Source organism: Schistocerca piceifrons, chromosome 6 (genome assembly GCF_021461385.2).
Source record: "Schistocerca piceifrons isolate TAMUIC-IGC-003096 chromosome 6, iqSchPice1.1, whole genome shotgun sequence".
In the NCBI taxonomy this organism is placed as follows: domain Eukaryota; kingdom Metazoa; phylum Arthropoda; class Insecta; order Orthoptera; family Acrididae; genus Schistocerca; species Schistocerca piceifrons.
In genome coordinates, this window is record NC_060143.1 from 170,934,607 (window position 1) to 170,948,687 (window position 14,081).

At 40.1% G+C, this 14,081-nt stretch overlaps 1 protein-coding gene across 1 annotated transcript in view; it reads right to left on the reverse strand.

Annotated features, from left to right (window-relative positions):
• Nucleotides 1–14,081, reverse strand: part of LOC124802644 — a 104,761-nt gene that overhangs the window by 26,675 nt on the left and 64,005 nt on the right. Inside the window, exon 3 of the mRNA XM_047263547.1 lies at nt 9,937–10,043. Coding sequence (XP_047119503.1) covers nt 9,937–10,043 — 107 coding nt within the window. The remainder of the gene's footprint in view (nt 1–9,936; nt 10,044–14,081) is intronic.

Here is a 14,081-nt window from a genome sequence, read left to right on the forward strand (position 1 = left end):
TGGAATAATCTCTTTCAAATTCTAAAGGTAGCAGGGATAAAATACAGGGAGCGAAAGGCTATTTATAATTTGTACAGAAACCAGATGGCAGTTATAAGAGTCGAGGGGCATGAAAGGGAAGCAGTGGTTGGGAAGGGAGTGAGACAGGGTTGTAGCCTCTCCGCGATGTTATTCAATCTGTATATTGAGCAAGCAGTAAAGAAAACAAAAGAAAAATTCGGAGTAGGTATTAAAATCCATGGAGAAGAAATTGACATTGTAATTCTATCAGAGACAGCAACGGACTTGGAAGAGCAGTTGAACGGAATGGACAGTGTCTTGAAAGGAGGATATAAGATGAACATTAACAAAGCATAATGAGGATAATGGAATATAGTCGAACTAAATTGGGTGATGCTGCGGGAATTAGATTAGGAAATGAGACGATTAAAGTAGTAAAGGAATTTTGCTATTTGGGGAGCAAAATAACTGATGGACGAAGTAGAGAGGATATAAAATGTAGACTGGCAATGGCAAGGAAAGCGTTTCTGAAGAAGAGCAATTTGTTAACATCGAGTATAGATTTAATTGTCAGGAAGTCGTTTCTAAAAGTATTTGTATGGAAGTGAAATATGGACGATCAATAGTTCGGACAAGAAGAGAATAGAAACTTTTGAAATGTGGTGCTACAGAAGAATGCTGAAGATTAGATTGGTAGAGCACATAACTAATGAGGAGGTATTGAATAGAACTGGGGAAAAGAGGAGTTTGTGGCACAACTTGACAAGAAGAAGGGACTGGTTGGTAGAACATGTTCTGAGGCACCAAGGGATCACAAATTTAGCATTGGGGGGCAGCGTGGGGGGTAAAAATCATCCAAGAGATGAATACACTAACCAGATTCAGAAGGATGTAGGTTGCAGTAAGTACTGGGAGATGAAAAAGCTTGCACAGGATAGAGTAGCATGGAGAGCTGCATGAAACCAGCCTCAGGACTGAAGACCACAATAACAACACACGTGTATATCACATCTGCAAGTTTCCATCCCATTCTGATAATTCCTTGGTGGTGCGTCGCTTTTTGCCTTAGAGTGTATCCGATGTAAGGAGTCCCCTCATTCTGCCGATGGTTTCCTCAGACTGGAGGATCTTATTGAATTAAATGTGCCATCATGCCTTTCTAGCGCAAAGTGCTCTTAAGGGCAGAAAAACTATCGCTAATCAAGGCCATATTGATGCAGAAGTCAATGAAAATCACTGCATTAAAGGCACTTGTGTAACCATGAAAAGTGGTCTGTAACTGAAAAAAAGTTGGTGGTTATCCTGCCATTGCTAAAAGATTCCTGTTTAGCCCCGATGCGCATCCCCGGGAGAAGACTGCTTAGGGGGAGATGTCTGAGTGCGAGCTGGAGCGTAAAATATCAGAATATGAGTTGCATACATGAAATGTTAACTTACGCTGTGTAGTGTAGTGTAACACATTATGCCACCTAGCAACAAAGCATGTGCAAGCACGATAGATATTCCCACCATCTGATAAAGTGAGAGGACCCATTAAAATTTAATTAATTCTTTTATTTATTTATTTACACGTCAAGTTCAGTAGGACCAAGTTGAGGATCAAATCTCCAAGGCCATGGAACGTGTCAGTACATGAAATTACAATATAAAAGTAATAACAGATAAAAATAAAATTGTTATGAACCCGAAAAAAGTCAATCCATAAGTTAAGTAAATGCAATCAACAATACAACAAGAATCACCTTAATTTTTCAAGGAACTCCTCGACAGAATAGGAGTGACCCATGAGGAAACTCTTGAGTTTCGATTTGAAAGAGCGTGGATTACTGCTAAGATTTTTGAATTCGAGTGGTAGCTTATTGAAAATGGATGCAGCAGTATACTGCACACCTTTCTGCACAAAAGTGAAGGAAGTCCGATCCAAATGCAGGTTTGATTTCCGCCGGGTATTAACTGAGTCAAAGCTGTTTATTCTCGGGAATAAGCTAATATTGTTAAGAAGAACTGACGGTAAGGAATGAATATATTGAGAGATCAATGTCAAAATACTCACACTCATGAACAGGGGTCGACAAGAGGTTTGTGAAATTACACCACTTATTGTCCGAAACTCCCGTTTTTGAGCCAAAAATATACATTTAGAATGGGAAGAGTTACCCCAAAATATAAAACCATACGACATAAGTGAATGAAAATAAGCAAAATAGACTAATTTTCGTGTCGAACTAATACCGTTCAAATATTAAAAATTGCAGCATTAAGTCTCTGAACAAGATCCTGATCATGGGCTTTCCACGACAATTTACTATCTATCTGAACACCTAGAAATTTGAAATGTTTAGTTTCACTAATAATATACCCGTTCTGTGAAATTAAAACGTCAGGTTTTATGAATTGTGTGTTAGAAACTGTAAAAACTGAGTCTTACTGTGATTTAGCATTAGTTTATTTCGTACAAGCCATGAACTTAGGTCATGAACTGCACTATTTGAAACCGAGCCAATGTTGTACACAACATCCTTTGCCACCAAGCTAGTGTCATCGGCAGACAGAAATATTTTAGAGTTACTCATAATACTAGACGGCATATCATTTATATAAATAAGGAACAGGAGTGGCGCCATCACTGAGCCCTGGGGCACCCCCCACATGACTGTACGCCACTCAGATCCCACATCACAGGCATTCTCAATAATGTGAATAATGACCCTTGGCTGTCTGTTGCTAAAGTAAGAGGTGAACCAATTGCGAGCTACTCCCTGTGTTCTGTAATGGTCCAACTTCTGGAGCAATATTTTGTAATCAACACAATCAAATGCCTTAGTTAAATAAAAAATATGCCTAGAGTTTGAAACCTTTTGTTTAACCCATGCAGTACCTCACAGAGAAAAGAGAATATAGCATCTTCGTTCGTTAAGCGACTACTAAAGCCAAACTGTACAGTTGATAGCAAATCGTGTAATATAAAATGATCAATTATCCTTACATACACATCCTTTTCAATAACTTTAGCAAACAATGATGGCATAGAAATAGGTCTAAAATTATCTCCATTATCCCTTTCTCTCTTTTTATAAAGAGGGTTTACTACTAAGTACTTTAATCCTTCAGGGAAGTGACCATTCCTAAAGGAAAAATTAAAAATTTAGCTAAATATAGGGCTAACATGTGCACCACAGTACATTAATATTCTGCTAACCACTCCATCGTAACCATGAGAGACCTTAGTCTTCAGTGATTTAATTATTGACTCAGTCTCCCCCTTGACTGTATCACAGGGGAGTATTTCAGACATCAATCTCGGAAAGGCATTTTCCAAGAAAGTTATATGATTCCCCATAGAAACTAAATTTTTATTTAATTCAACAGCAATGCTCAGAAAATGATTGTTAAATACTGTACATATATCTGCTATGCTGTTCTATTTGCATACCACATACTCTTTGGGTTCCTAATAACATTTTCAGCACCTTACAGTCTTGTTTGTAATGGGCTACTGTAGCTTGACTGTGACTACGTCTAAGATATTGATATAATTTCCGCTTTGTTCTAGACGATATCTTTATCACACTAGTTAGCCACCCAGGCTGCCTGCTACTGCTATTACCCCGTTTAGAACGTTCTAATGGAAAGCAACTCTTAAAGAGCACGAGAAATGTGTTAAGGAAAGCTTTATATTTATCATCTATGTTATCGGCACTATAAACATTGTGACAATCTTGTTCCTTGACAAGGTTTAAAATACTCTCTACTGCTGTTGGATTAACTTTCATACATAATTTGTAATTATATGTGACATTTTTTGACTACAAAAGTCTTTTAGTGTGAAAATTTCTGCATCATGGTCTGAAAGGCCATTCACCCTTTTACTAACAGAATGCCCATCTAATAAAGAAGGACGAATAAAAATATTGTCTATGGCTGTGCTACAGTTCCCCTGCATCCTAGTCGGAGAAAACACAGTTTGCATCAGATCATATGAATTTATGAGATCTACCTATATCCTTTTTCTTGCACCATCATATACAAAATTTATATTGAAGTCACCACACATAACTAATTTCTGGTACTTCCTACAAAGTGAATCAGGGACTCTCTCTAGTTTGAGCAGAAATGCTCTGAAGTCAGAGTTAGGGGACCTATAAACAACAACAATTAGAAGTTAAGTTTCACTAAATTCATCTGCCCCTGCACAACATTCAAATATCTGTTCAGCGCAGTGCCGTGATACGTTTATGGACTGAAATGTAATAATGTTTTAGCTTTGTCTTCAAATTACGTGTTGATTGATATAGGTTAAGTCCTAATTGGCCCATTACTTCAAAAGTCGATTTAATTAAAGGCTGATTAAATCATATCAAATGAATTTTCCACGACATTTAGACACCTCCACAGGCTTGCTTGATAACAGCACTCCTGGCTTGGGAAGAGATTATAATATTCTTATGACTGATTTAATTAATATAGAATTGAAATAATGTGGCATATTGCTGAAAGGTCAAGGTAACAGTTAGTTTGAATTTTAGTCCTTCTTCACCATCGCAATATTTATGTGAATACAGACACGAAAGTTTTCTATATTGAAATAAATATAAAAATATGTGGTAAGATAGGAGTGGAGAAAAAGCAAGAGCAGTGTAGGATGCGTATTCAAAACGTAACGGCAATTTTGTAATTCACTGGGGTTTATTACTCAGATTGACGAGATTTTTCGTTGTATCTGTGCAGTGTTACCTATATCGGATATTTCGTCTGTTCTTCTGTGTTATCTCTAACGGATATTTAGTCTGTTCTTAGCTATCAAAAAGTTACATGTGTTTAGGTGCAGTGCACGATATTTTATTCTGTACAGTGACGTCAAAAATAGTCTGAAATGCCTGTAAGTCTGTCGTAGGGTAGGCTGCGTTGAGAAATAATGCTAAAAAAAATTTGACACGTTGCGCCGTTTCTGATTTACTTAGCACTGAAGTTAGGCAAAAGGCCGTTGCGCGCGCAATTTCATTTGATCCATCAGTTAGAATCAGTGTCAGTTGTTCTCATTTTCATAGCGTAGATGATAGGGCACGGGATTGCTCAGCCTTTGGCTCGTGTTCGATACTTACTACCATCCTACTTTAAATTTTTGGTATCGCTATCTAGTTCGGTTTTAGGAAATCAGACAATGAACACGTTGGGCTGCACAGTTTCTACCGGGCTGCTTGAATTTGAGCGCGCAAGGTCCTGATTGGCTAACTCCGATGCTAATCGACTGGGAAATGGCACAACGTATTGCTTTCTTTTTTAAAGTAATCGTTTATCAGCACAAACTACCCTGTGCCATGCTTACAAGCTTGTCAGTCTGTTTCTGACCATTCTGTATGAATATTAATCACGCAGTTAGTATAAAATTGTTCGATAAGAACGGAATAGAGAGCAACAAAGTTTTAGAAACGCAAAATATTGCTTTTGGTGACCCTGCAATAAATGAACAAATGGCGTACGAGTGGTATGAGAGTTTGTAAACGGGTCCTTGCAGATGACTAGCGGCCTGATGGTCCCAGCACATCTTAACCAAGGAAATCGAGTAAAAACTGAAAGAAATGATTATGAAAGATCGGAAAATCAGAGTCAGAGATGTCGTCAATCGTGTTGGCATATAAATTTTTTCTTTTCAGAATTTTTGGATATTTAACGTTTGGGTATTCAAATTGTTCCGAAACTGATGAATTTCTAACAAAAATAGCAGTGAATGCCAATTGTTCAAGAGTTTCAGTGTGAAAAATGATGCAGAACTATTGAAAAGTGTCATAACAGCTGATAAAACGTGGTTTTACGAATTTGATTTCGAAACTAAGGCTCAGTCCCGCTAGAGAAAGCATTCTTGATCGACAAGACAGGAAAAAACTCGACAAATACCGCCAAATATGAAAGTAATGCACATTCTTTTCTTTAATTTTAACGGTAAAGTGCAAAAACTGCTCTTACCACAACCTTGAAAGATCAGTGAGGAGTACCACTTACACATTCAACGCCGCCTGCGTGAAACAATGCGAAAAAAAACCACTTGGATTTGTATAGAAAAAAATCATTGGTTCTGCTCCACTATAATACACCTGCTTCGAAATAATTCGTTGTTCGTGATGCTTTGTTGAAAGACAGTAATGAAGTGCTATCCCATCGTTCATATACACGGAAATGGCCCTGTGTGATTTTTTTTCTGTTCGAAATCATAAAAAGCCTCAAAATACTATCATTTTATAAACATTTTTTACACTCTACAGCTCCCTCTAGTACAATGGAAGTTATTCATTGATGTCCTAATAGACATCCTATCATTCTGTTCCTTTTTCTCTTCAGCACTTTCCATAGACTCCTCTCCTCGCCGATTCTGCGGAGAACTTCCTCATTGCATACCTTACCTGTTAATCTAATTTTCAACATTCTTCTGTGGCACCACATCTCAAATGTTGTTATTCTCTTGTGTTCCGGTTTTGCCACAGTGCATGTTCCACTACCATGCAGTACTGTGTTCCAAACGTACGTTCTCAGAAATTTCTTCCTCAAATTAAGGCCTATGGTTGATGTTAACAGACTTCTCCTGGCTGGGAACGCCCTCTTTGCCAGTGCTACTCTGCCTTTGATGTCCTCCTTGCTCTGTCGCACATGGGTTATTTTGCTGCCTAGATACCAGAATTCCTTAACTTCATCTACTTTATGGTCCCCAATCCTGATGTTAAGTTATTCTCATTTCATCTACTTCTTATTACTTTTGTCTTTCTTCGATTTACTCACAATCCATATTCTGTACTAGATTGTATTAGACTCTTCATTCCATTCAGCATTTACTGCAATTCTTCTTCATATTCACCGAGAATAGCAACGTCATCAGCGAATCTTATCTTCCACTCCTGAAACTTTCTTTTATTTCCCTCATTTCTTCTTCGATGTATAGACTGAACAGTAAAGGTGAAAGACTACAACCTTGTCTTACACCTTTTTTTAATGCGAGCGTTTCGTTTTCGGTCTTCCGCTCTTATTATTCCCTCTTGGTTATTGCAGAGATTGTAAATTACCCGTCTTTCCAAGTAGCTTACATCTATGTTTCTCAGAATTTTGAACATCTTTCACAATCTGACATTATCGAACGCCTTTTCCAGGTCGACAAATCCTACGAACGTGGCTTGGTGCCATTATTAACCGCAACGTCAGAAGTGCCTCTCCGGCGCCTTTACCTTTCCTAAAGCCAAACTGATCGTCATCTAACACATTTTCAATTTTCTTTTCCATTCTTTTATAAATTATTCTTGTCAGCAGCTTCGATGCATGAACTGTCAAGCTGATTGTGCAACAATTCCTGCACTTGTCAGCTCTCGCAGTCTTCGGAATTGTGTGGGTGATATCTTTCCGAAAGTCAGATGCTATATCGCAGTCTCATACATTCTGAACACCAACTTGGAATGTTATCTATCCCTTCTGCCTTATTTGGTCCTAAGTCTTTCAACGCTCTTTTAAATTCTGATTCTAATACTAGATCTCCCAGCTCTTCCATATCGACTCCTGTTTCTTCTTCTATCATATCAGACATATTTTGCCCCTCATAGAGGCTTTCAATGTGTTGTTCCCACCTATCAACTCTCTCCTCTGTATTTAACAGTGGAATTCCCATTGCTCTCTTAATGTTACCATCCTTGCTTTTAATTTCACCGAAGACTGTTCTCACTTTGCTGTTTGTCGTTTCGACATTCGTTTCTTCACATTTTTCAAGCAGCCATTACGGTTTAGCTTCCCTGTACTTCCCTTTACTTAATTCCTATATGGCTTGTATTTCTGTCTGTATTCCTGAATTTCCATGAATATTTTTGTACTTCCTTCTCTCATCGACCAGTTGAAGTATTTCTTCTGTTCCCCGTGGTTTGTTCGCAGTTACCTTCTTTGTACCTATGTTTTTCTTTATAACTTCTGCCCTTTTTGGATATGTCCGCTGGTTTTCAACTGAACTGCATACTGAACTGTTCCTTACCGCAGTATCTATAGCATCAGAGAACTTCAAGTGTATTTCAGCATCCCACTTCTTTGTGCATTTGTTCTGACTGTCTAGTGTCTTCTGTCTGCTCTTCATCACTACTAAATTGTAACCTGAGACTATACCTGCTCCTCGGTACGCGTTACAATCCAGAATCTGATTACAGGAGCTCTGCCTGACCATGATGTGATCTATCTGTAACCTTTATTGTATGTCACGACCTTATCCAAGTACACTATTTCCTCTTGTGATTGTGGAACAGAGTATTCGTTAACAGTAGCTGAAATTTATTGCTGAACTCAATTAGTCTTTCTCCTCTCTCTCATTCCTACTACCAAGCGCACATTCTCCCGTAACGCTTACTTGTACTCCTTCCCCTACAACCGCAGTCCAATCCTCCCTTTGCGTACTGCACTAAAAAAAAACAAAAAAAACGTTCAAATGTGTGTGATATCTTATGGGACTTAACTGCTAAGATCATCAGTCCCTAATCTTACAGACTACTTAACCTAAATTATCCCAAGGACAAACACACACACCCATGCCCGAGGGAGGACACGAACCTCCGTCGGGACCAGTCGCACAGTCCATGATTGCAGCGCCATAGACCGCTCGGCTAATCCCACGCGGCCGTACTGAACTACCTGTTCGATATCCTCATATACTTTCTCTGTCTCTTCATCTTCAGTTTGCGTCGTCAGAGTGTATAGCTGAACGATCATTGTCGGTAGTGGGTTTCCGTCGATTCGGATGAGAACGAACTTATCACTGAAGTGGTCACAGTACCTCACTCTCTGCCCCACCCCTATTTACAACGAATCCTACCCCCGTTATACCATCTTCTGCTGCTGTTGAGATTACGTTATACGCATCTGACGAGAAATCCTGTTCGTCTTTCCATTTCATCTCACTGATCCATACTATATCTAGAATGCGCCTTAGCATTTCCATTTACAGATTTTCTAGCTTCCCTACCACGTTAAAACTTATGACATTCCACACCCTGACACGTACAACGTTATCCTTTCGCTAGTTACTCAGTTTTCCTAGTGGTCACCTCCCCCATGAAAGTCCTCTCCCGAAGATCTGAATGTGGGACTAGTCTGCGATCTTTTGCCAGTGGAGAGATCATCAAACCATTTGTTCAATTATCGGCCACATATCCTGTGGGTACACTGTATGTGTCTTTAACGCAGTGGTTTCCATTACCTTCTCTTTCTTCATGCCGTTGATCATTACCTTTTCTTTTGCCTTTATTGACAGTTTCCCATCCCAAGGACAACAGAGTGCCCTGAAACTCTATCCGCTCCTTCGCCCTGTTTGACACCGCCATCGGCTGAATGAGGGTGAATTCTCATGCCGGAAGTCTTCGGCCGCCGTTGCTAATGATTTTATGCAAAGTTTGAGCAGTGGCGGGATGTAAGCCGGGGGTGTGTGGACTATTTATTACTAATCAAAGAGGCTACCCCTAGACCACGGGTAAAAATAAGACTAAAACCGCACCGTTAAGAGCTAAAAGCTGCCCCAGAGATGGAATTCCAAAAGTATTTCTGGGTTTGGTGGAAGAGTTAGCATGGTTCAAAATGGTTCTAAATGGCTCTAAGCACTATGGGACTTAACATCTGAGGTCATCAGTCCCATAGACTTAGAACTACCTAAACATGACTAACCTAAGGACATCACACACATCCATGCCCGAGGCAGGATTCGAACCTGCGACCGTAGCAGCCGCGTGGTTCTGGAACGAAGCGCCTAGAACCGCTCGGTCACAGCGGCCGGCTAGTTAGCATGGATTTATAACATTCAGTGGTGACTATTTCGAAGAGGACAACGGTGATGCAGATGAACAAATAAATTATTTTCAGTAAACAAAAATTCCCGTTATTTCTTAGAGCACATCTCGTATATGCCTTGTTGGACAAATGGGTACTCACCTGTTGGTATCGGGGAAGTCGATGTAGGCAGCGTCTGCCGCATCCGCGAGATCCTTACCCATGCGATCCACCACCTCCCTCAGAAGCACATCAGGGAGGAGTGCCTCCTGCGAACAAACAGAAAACACTTTGTGGTGGACATCACTCAACGTAGAGGGGTGTTTATTTTGAACAGTGAAGAAACACACATCGCTAACGATCTAGAAGCTGTAGTAAATTTACGAAATTTAATCGCAGTGTCGGATTCTTTCTGAAATTAACTGAATTAAGTGTGAAGATATTATCTACTGTTAAGAATGACTGGGGCTCGAATCCATATTTCCCGCTTGTCGCGAGCGATCGCTTCAGTCACTTTGGCTTCCGGAGCACGCTACCAGAACCGACCCAAACTTCAGTATATCATAGTGTCTACAATCCCATCGATCGCAACTTCACTTGGATTTCCACCACACGCTTTCAAGGAGATAAATGAAATGCCTTTTGAATGCATTATGGGAACAGCAGTGATCAATGTCTTGTAAATAATTACTATTAAAAACAGTCTTGGTCACAATTTATTTTATAAGGTGACCGGTTTCGACCACTGCTGTGGTCATCTTCAGACCATTGAGTGGAAACCCCTTCCTGTTGGAGAATCACTCAATGGTCTGAAGATGACCACAGCAGTGGTCGAAACCGGTCACCTTATAAAATAAATTGTGATCAAGACTGTTTTTAATAGTAATTATAAATGAAATGGTTCAAATGGCTCTGAGCACTACGGGACTTAACTTCTGGGGTCATCAGTCCCCTAGAACTGAGAACTACTTAAACCTAACTAACCTAAGGACATGACACACATCCATGCCCGAGGCAGGATTCGAACCTGCGACCGTAGTGGTCTCGCGGTTCCAGACTGTAGCGCCTAGAACCTCTCGTCCACCCCGGCCGGTTCAAGGATACAAACATAATTAACCTTAGTATTACGATTATCGTTATTCCTATCGAAGTTTGTAAAACTTGTTTTTAACAATGTCCGAAGAAAAAGACATTGGTGACGATCTTGAAACTGTGCTAAATTACGGATGTTCCTGTTTCGAGTCCCGGGCCGCCACAAATTCTCATATGCCACCAACTAGTCATATCAGGAAGATTCCGCAACTGCGAATCAATATCACAAATTAAATGTGTTATATATTACCCACCAGAAGAAAATAAAAATTTATTATCATGAAGCAATGGTTTCACATGGATTAACTTTTATTCACACAGATAAGCTTGAAATTGGCGGCCGAAGACTTCCGGCATAGGAAGTCACCCTCGTTCTGCCAACGGCCCTGTCAAAGAGGGCGAAGGAGCGGACAGAGTTTCAGGGGCACTCTCTTTCGTTTGGGGTGGGGAACATCCCCTAAAGGCGGAAGAATCAGCAATGATCAACGGCATGAAGATGCAGAAGACAATGGAAACCACTGAATTAAAGACACGTAACGTGTATCCACATGACATATGGCCTATATTTGAAAAGTGTCATGATAATTACTCCATTAGCAAAAGATTCCGAAATAGTCCACCATTCGGATTTCTGGGAGGGGACTACCAAGGGGAATGTGAGCATGAGAAAAAGGATGAACAACCAATTAAAGGATGATGTTCGAATCGGGGCGTGAAATGTCAGATGCTTGAACGTGGTAGGGATGCTAGAAAATCTGAAAAGGGAAATGCAAAGGCTCAGTCTAGATATGGTATGGGTCAGTGAGGTGAAATGGAAAGAAGACCAGGATTTCTGGTCAGATAAGTATGCTGTAATATCAACACTAGTAGAAAATGGTATTACGGGAGTAGAATTCATTATGAATAGGAAGGTAGGGCAGAGAGTGTGTTAGTGTGAACACTTCAGTGATAGGGCTATTCTTATCAGAATTGAAAGCAAGCCAACACCGAAAATGATAGTTCAGATATACATGCCGACGTCGCAAGCTGAATATGAAGAGATAGAGAGAGTATATGAGGATATTGAAAGACTAGTACAATACGCAAAGGGAGATGAAAGTGTAGTAGTCATGGGGGACTGGAATGCAGTTGTAGAGGAAGGAGTAGAGAAAAAGGTTACAGGAGAATGTAGGCTTGGAACAAGGAATGAGAGAGGTGAAAGTCTAATTGAGTTATGTAATAAATTTAAGCTAGAAATACCGAATACTCTGTTCAAGAATCACAAGAGGAGGGTGGTATACTTGGCAAAGGCCAGGTGATACGAAATATTTCAGTTAGATTACATCATAGTGACACAGAGATTCGGAAAGCAGATTCTGGATTGTAAGGCGTACCCAGGAGCAGATATAGACTCAGATCACAATGTACTAGTGATGAAGAGTAGGCTGGAGTGTAAGAAATTAGTCAGGAAGGATCAATATGCAAAGAATGGGATTCGGAAGTACTAAGGAATGATGAGATACACTTCAAGTTCTCTAAGGCTGTAGATAGAGCAATAAACAATATTCCAGTAGGTAGTACAGTTGAAGAGGAATGGGAGTTATTAAAAAGGACAACCACAGAAGGTGGAAAGAAAAACATAGATACAAAGAAGGTGAGTGTAAAGAAACCAAGGGTAAGAGAAGAAATACTTCAGCTGATCGATGAAAGAAAGAAGTACAAAAATGTTCAGTGAAATTCAGGAATACAGCAATACAAGTCGCTGAGGAATGAAATAAATAGGAATTGCAGGGAAGCTAAGACGAAATGGCTACATGAAAAATGTGAAGAAATCGAAAAAGAAATGATAGTCGGAAGGATTGACTCAGCATATAGGAAAGTCAAATTAACCTTCGGGGAAATTAAAATCTAGGGCGGTAGCATAAAGAGTGCAATGGGAGTTCCATTGCTTAATGCAGAGTGGAGAGCAGATAGGTGGAAAGAGTACATTGAATACCTCTACGAGGGGAAGATTTCTCTCATATCGTTCAAATGGATCTAAGCACTATGGGACTTAACATCTGAGGTCATCAGCCCCCTAGACTTAGAACTACTTAAACCTAACTAACCTAAGGACATCATACACATGTATGCCCGAGGCAGGATACGAAGCTGCGACCGTAGCAGCAGCGCGGTTCCAGACTGAAGCGCCTAGAATCACTCGGCCACAGCAGCCGCTTGTCTGATATGATAGAAGAAGAAACAGAAGTCGAATTGGAAGAGATTGGGGATCCAGTATTAGAATCAGAATTTAAGAGACCTTTGGAAGAGTTAAGATCAAATAACGAAGAAGGGATCGATAACATTCCACCAAAATTTCTAAAATCCTTCGGGGAAGTGGCAACAAAACGACTATTCACGTTGGTGTGTAGTATGTCTGGGTCTGGCAATATACAGTCTGACTTTCGCAAAAATATCATCCACACAATTCCGAAGACTGCAAGAGCTGACAAGTGCGAGAATTATCGCACAGGCACCTTAACAACTCATGCATCAAAGTTGCTGACAAGAAAAATATACAGAAGAATGGAAACGAAAATTGAAGATGAAGAGGTGTTCGATGACGATCGGTTTGGCTTTAGGAAACGCCCGAAAGGCACCAGGGAGGCAATTCTGACATTGCGGTTGATAATGGATGCCACACTAAAGTGAAATCAAGACAGGGTCCTAGGATTTGTTGACCTAGAAAAAACATTCGACAATGGTGCAAGATGTTCGAAATTCTGAGAAATATTGGGGTAAGCTTTAAGGAGAGGCGAGCAATACAGAATATGTACAAGAACCGAGACGGAATTATAAGAGTGGACGAGCAAGAACGAAGTGTTCGGATTAAAACGCGTGTAAGACAGGGATGTAGCCTTTCACCCCTATTGTTCAATCTTTACATCAATAAGCAGTGATGGAAATAAAAGAAAGGTTCAGGAGTGGAATTAAAATTCAAGGTGAAAGGGTATCAATGCAATGGGTGCTATCGTGAGTGAAAGTGAAGAAGAATTACATTATCTGCTGAATGGAATGGACAGTCTAATGACCACAGAGTCTGGACTGAGTGTAAAACGAAGAAAGACGAAGGTAATGAGAAGTAGCAGAAATGAGAACAGCAAGAGAGTTAACATCAGGATTGATGGTCACGAAATAGAAGAAGTTAAGGAAGTCTGCTACCTAGGCAGCAAAATAACCAATGACGGGCGGAGCAA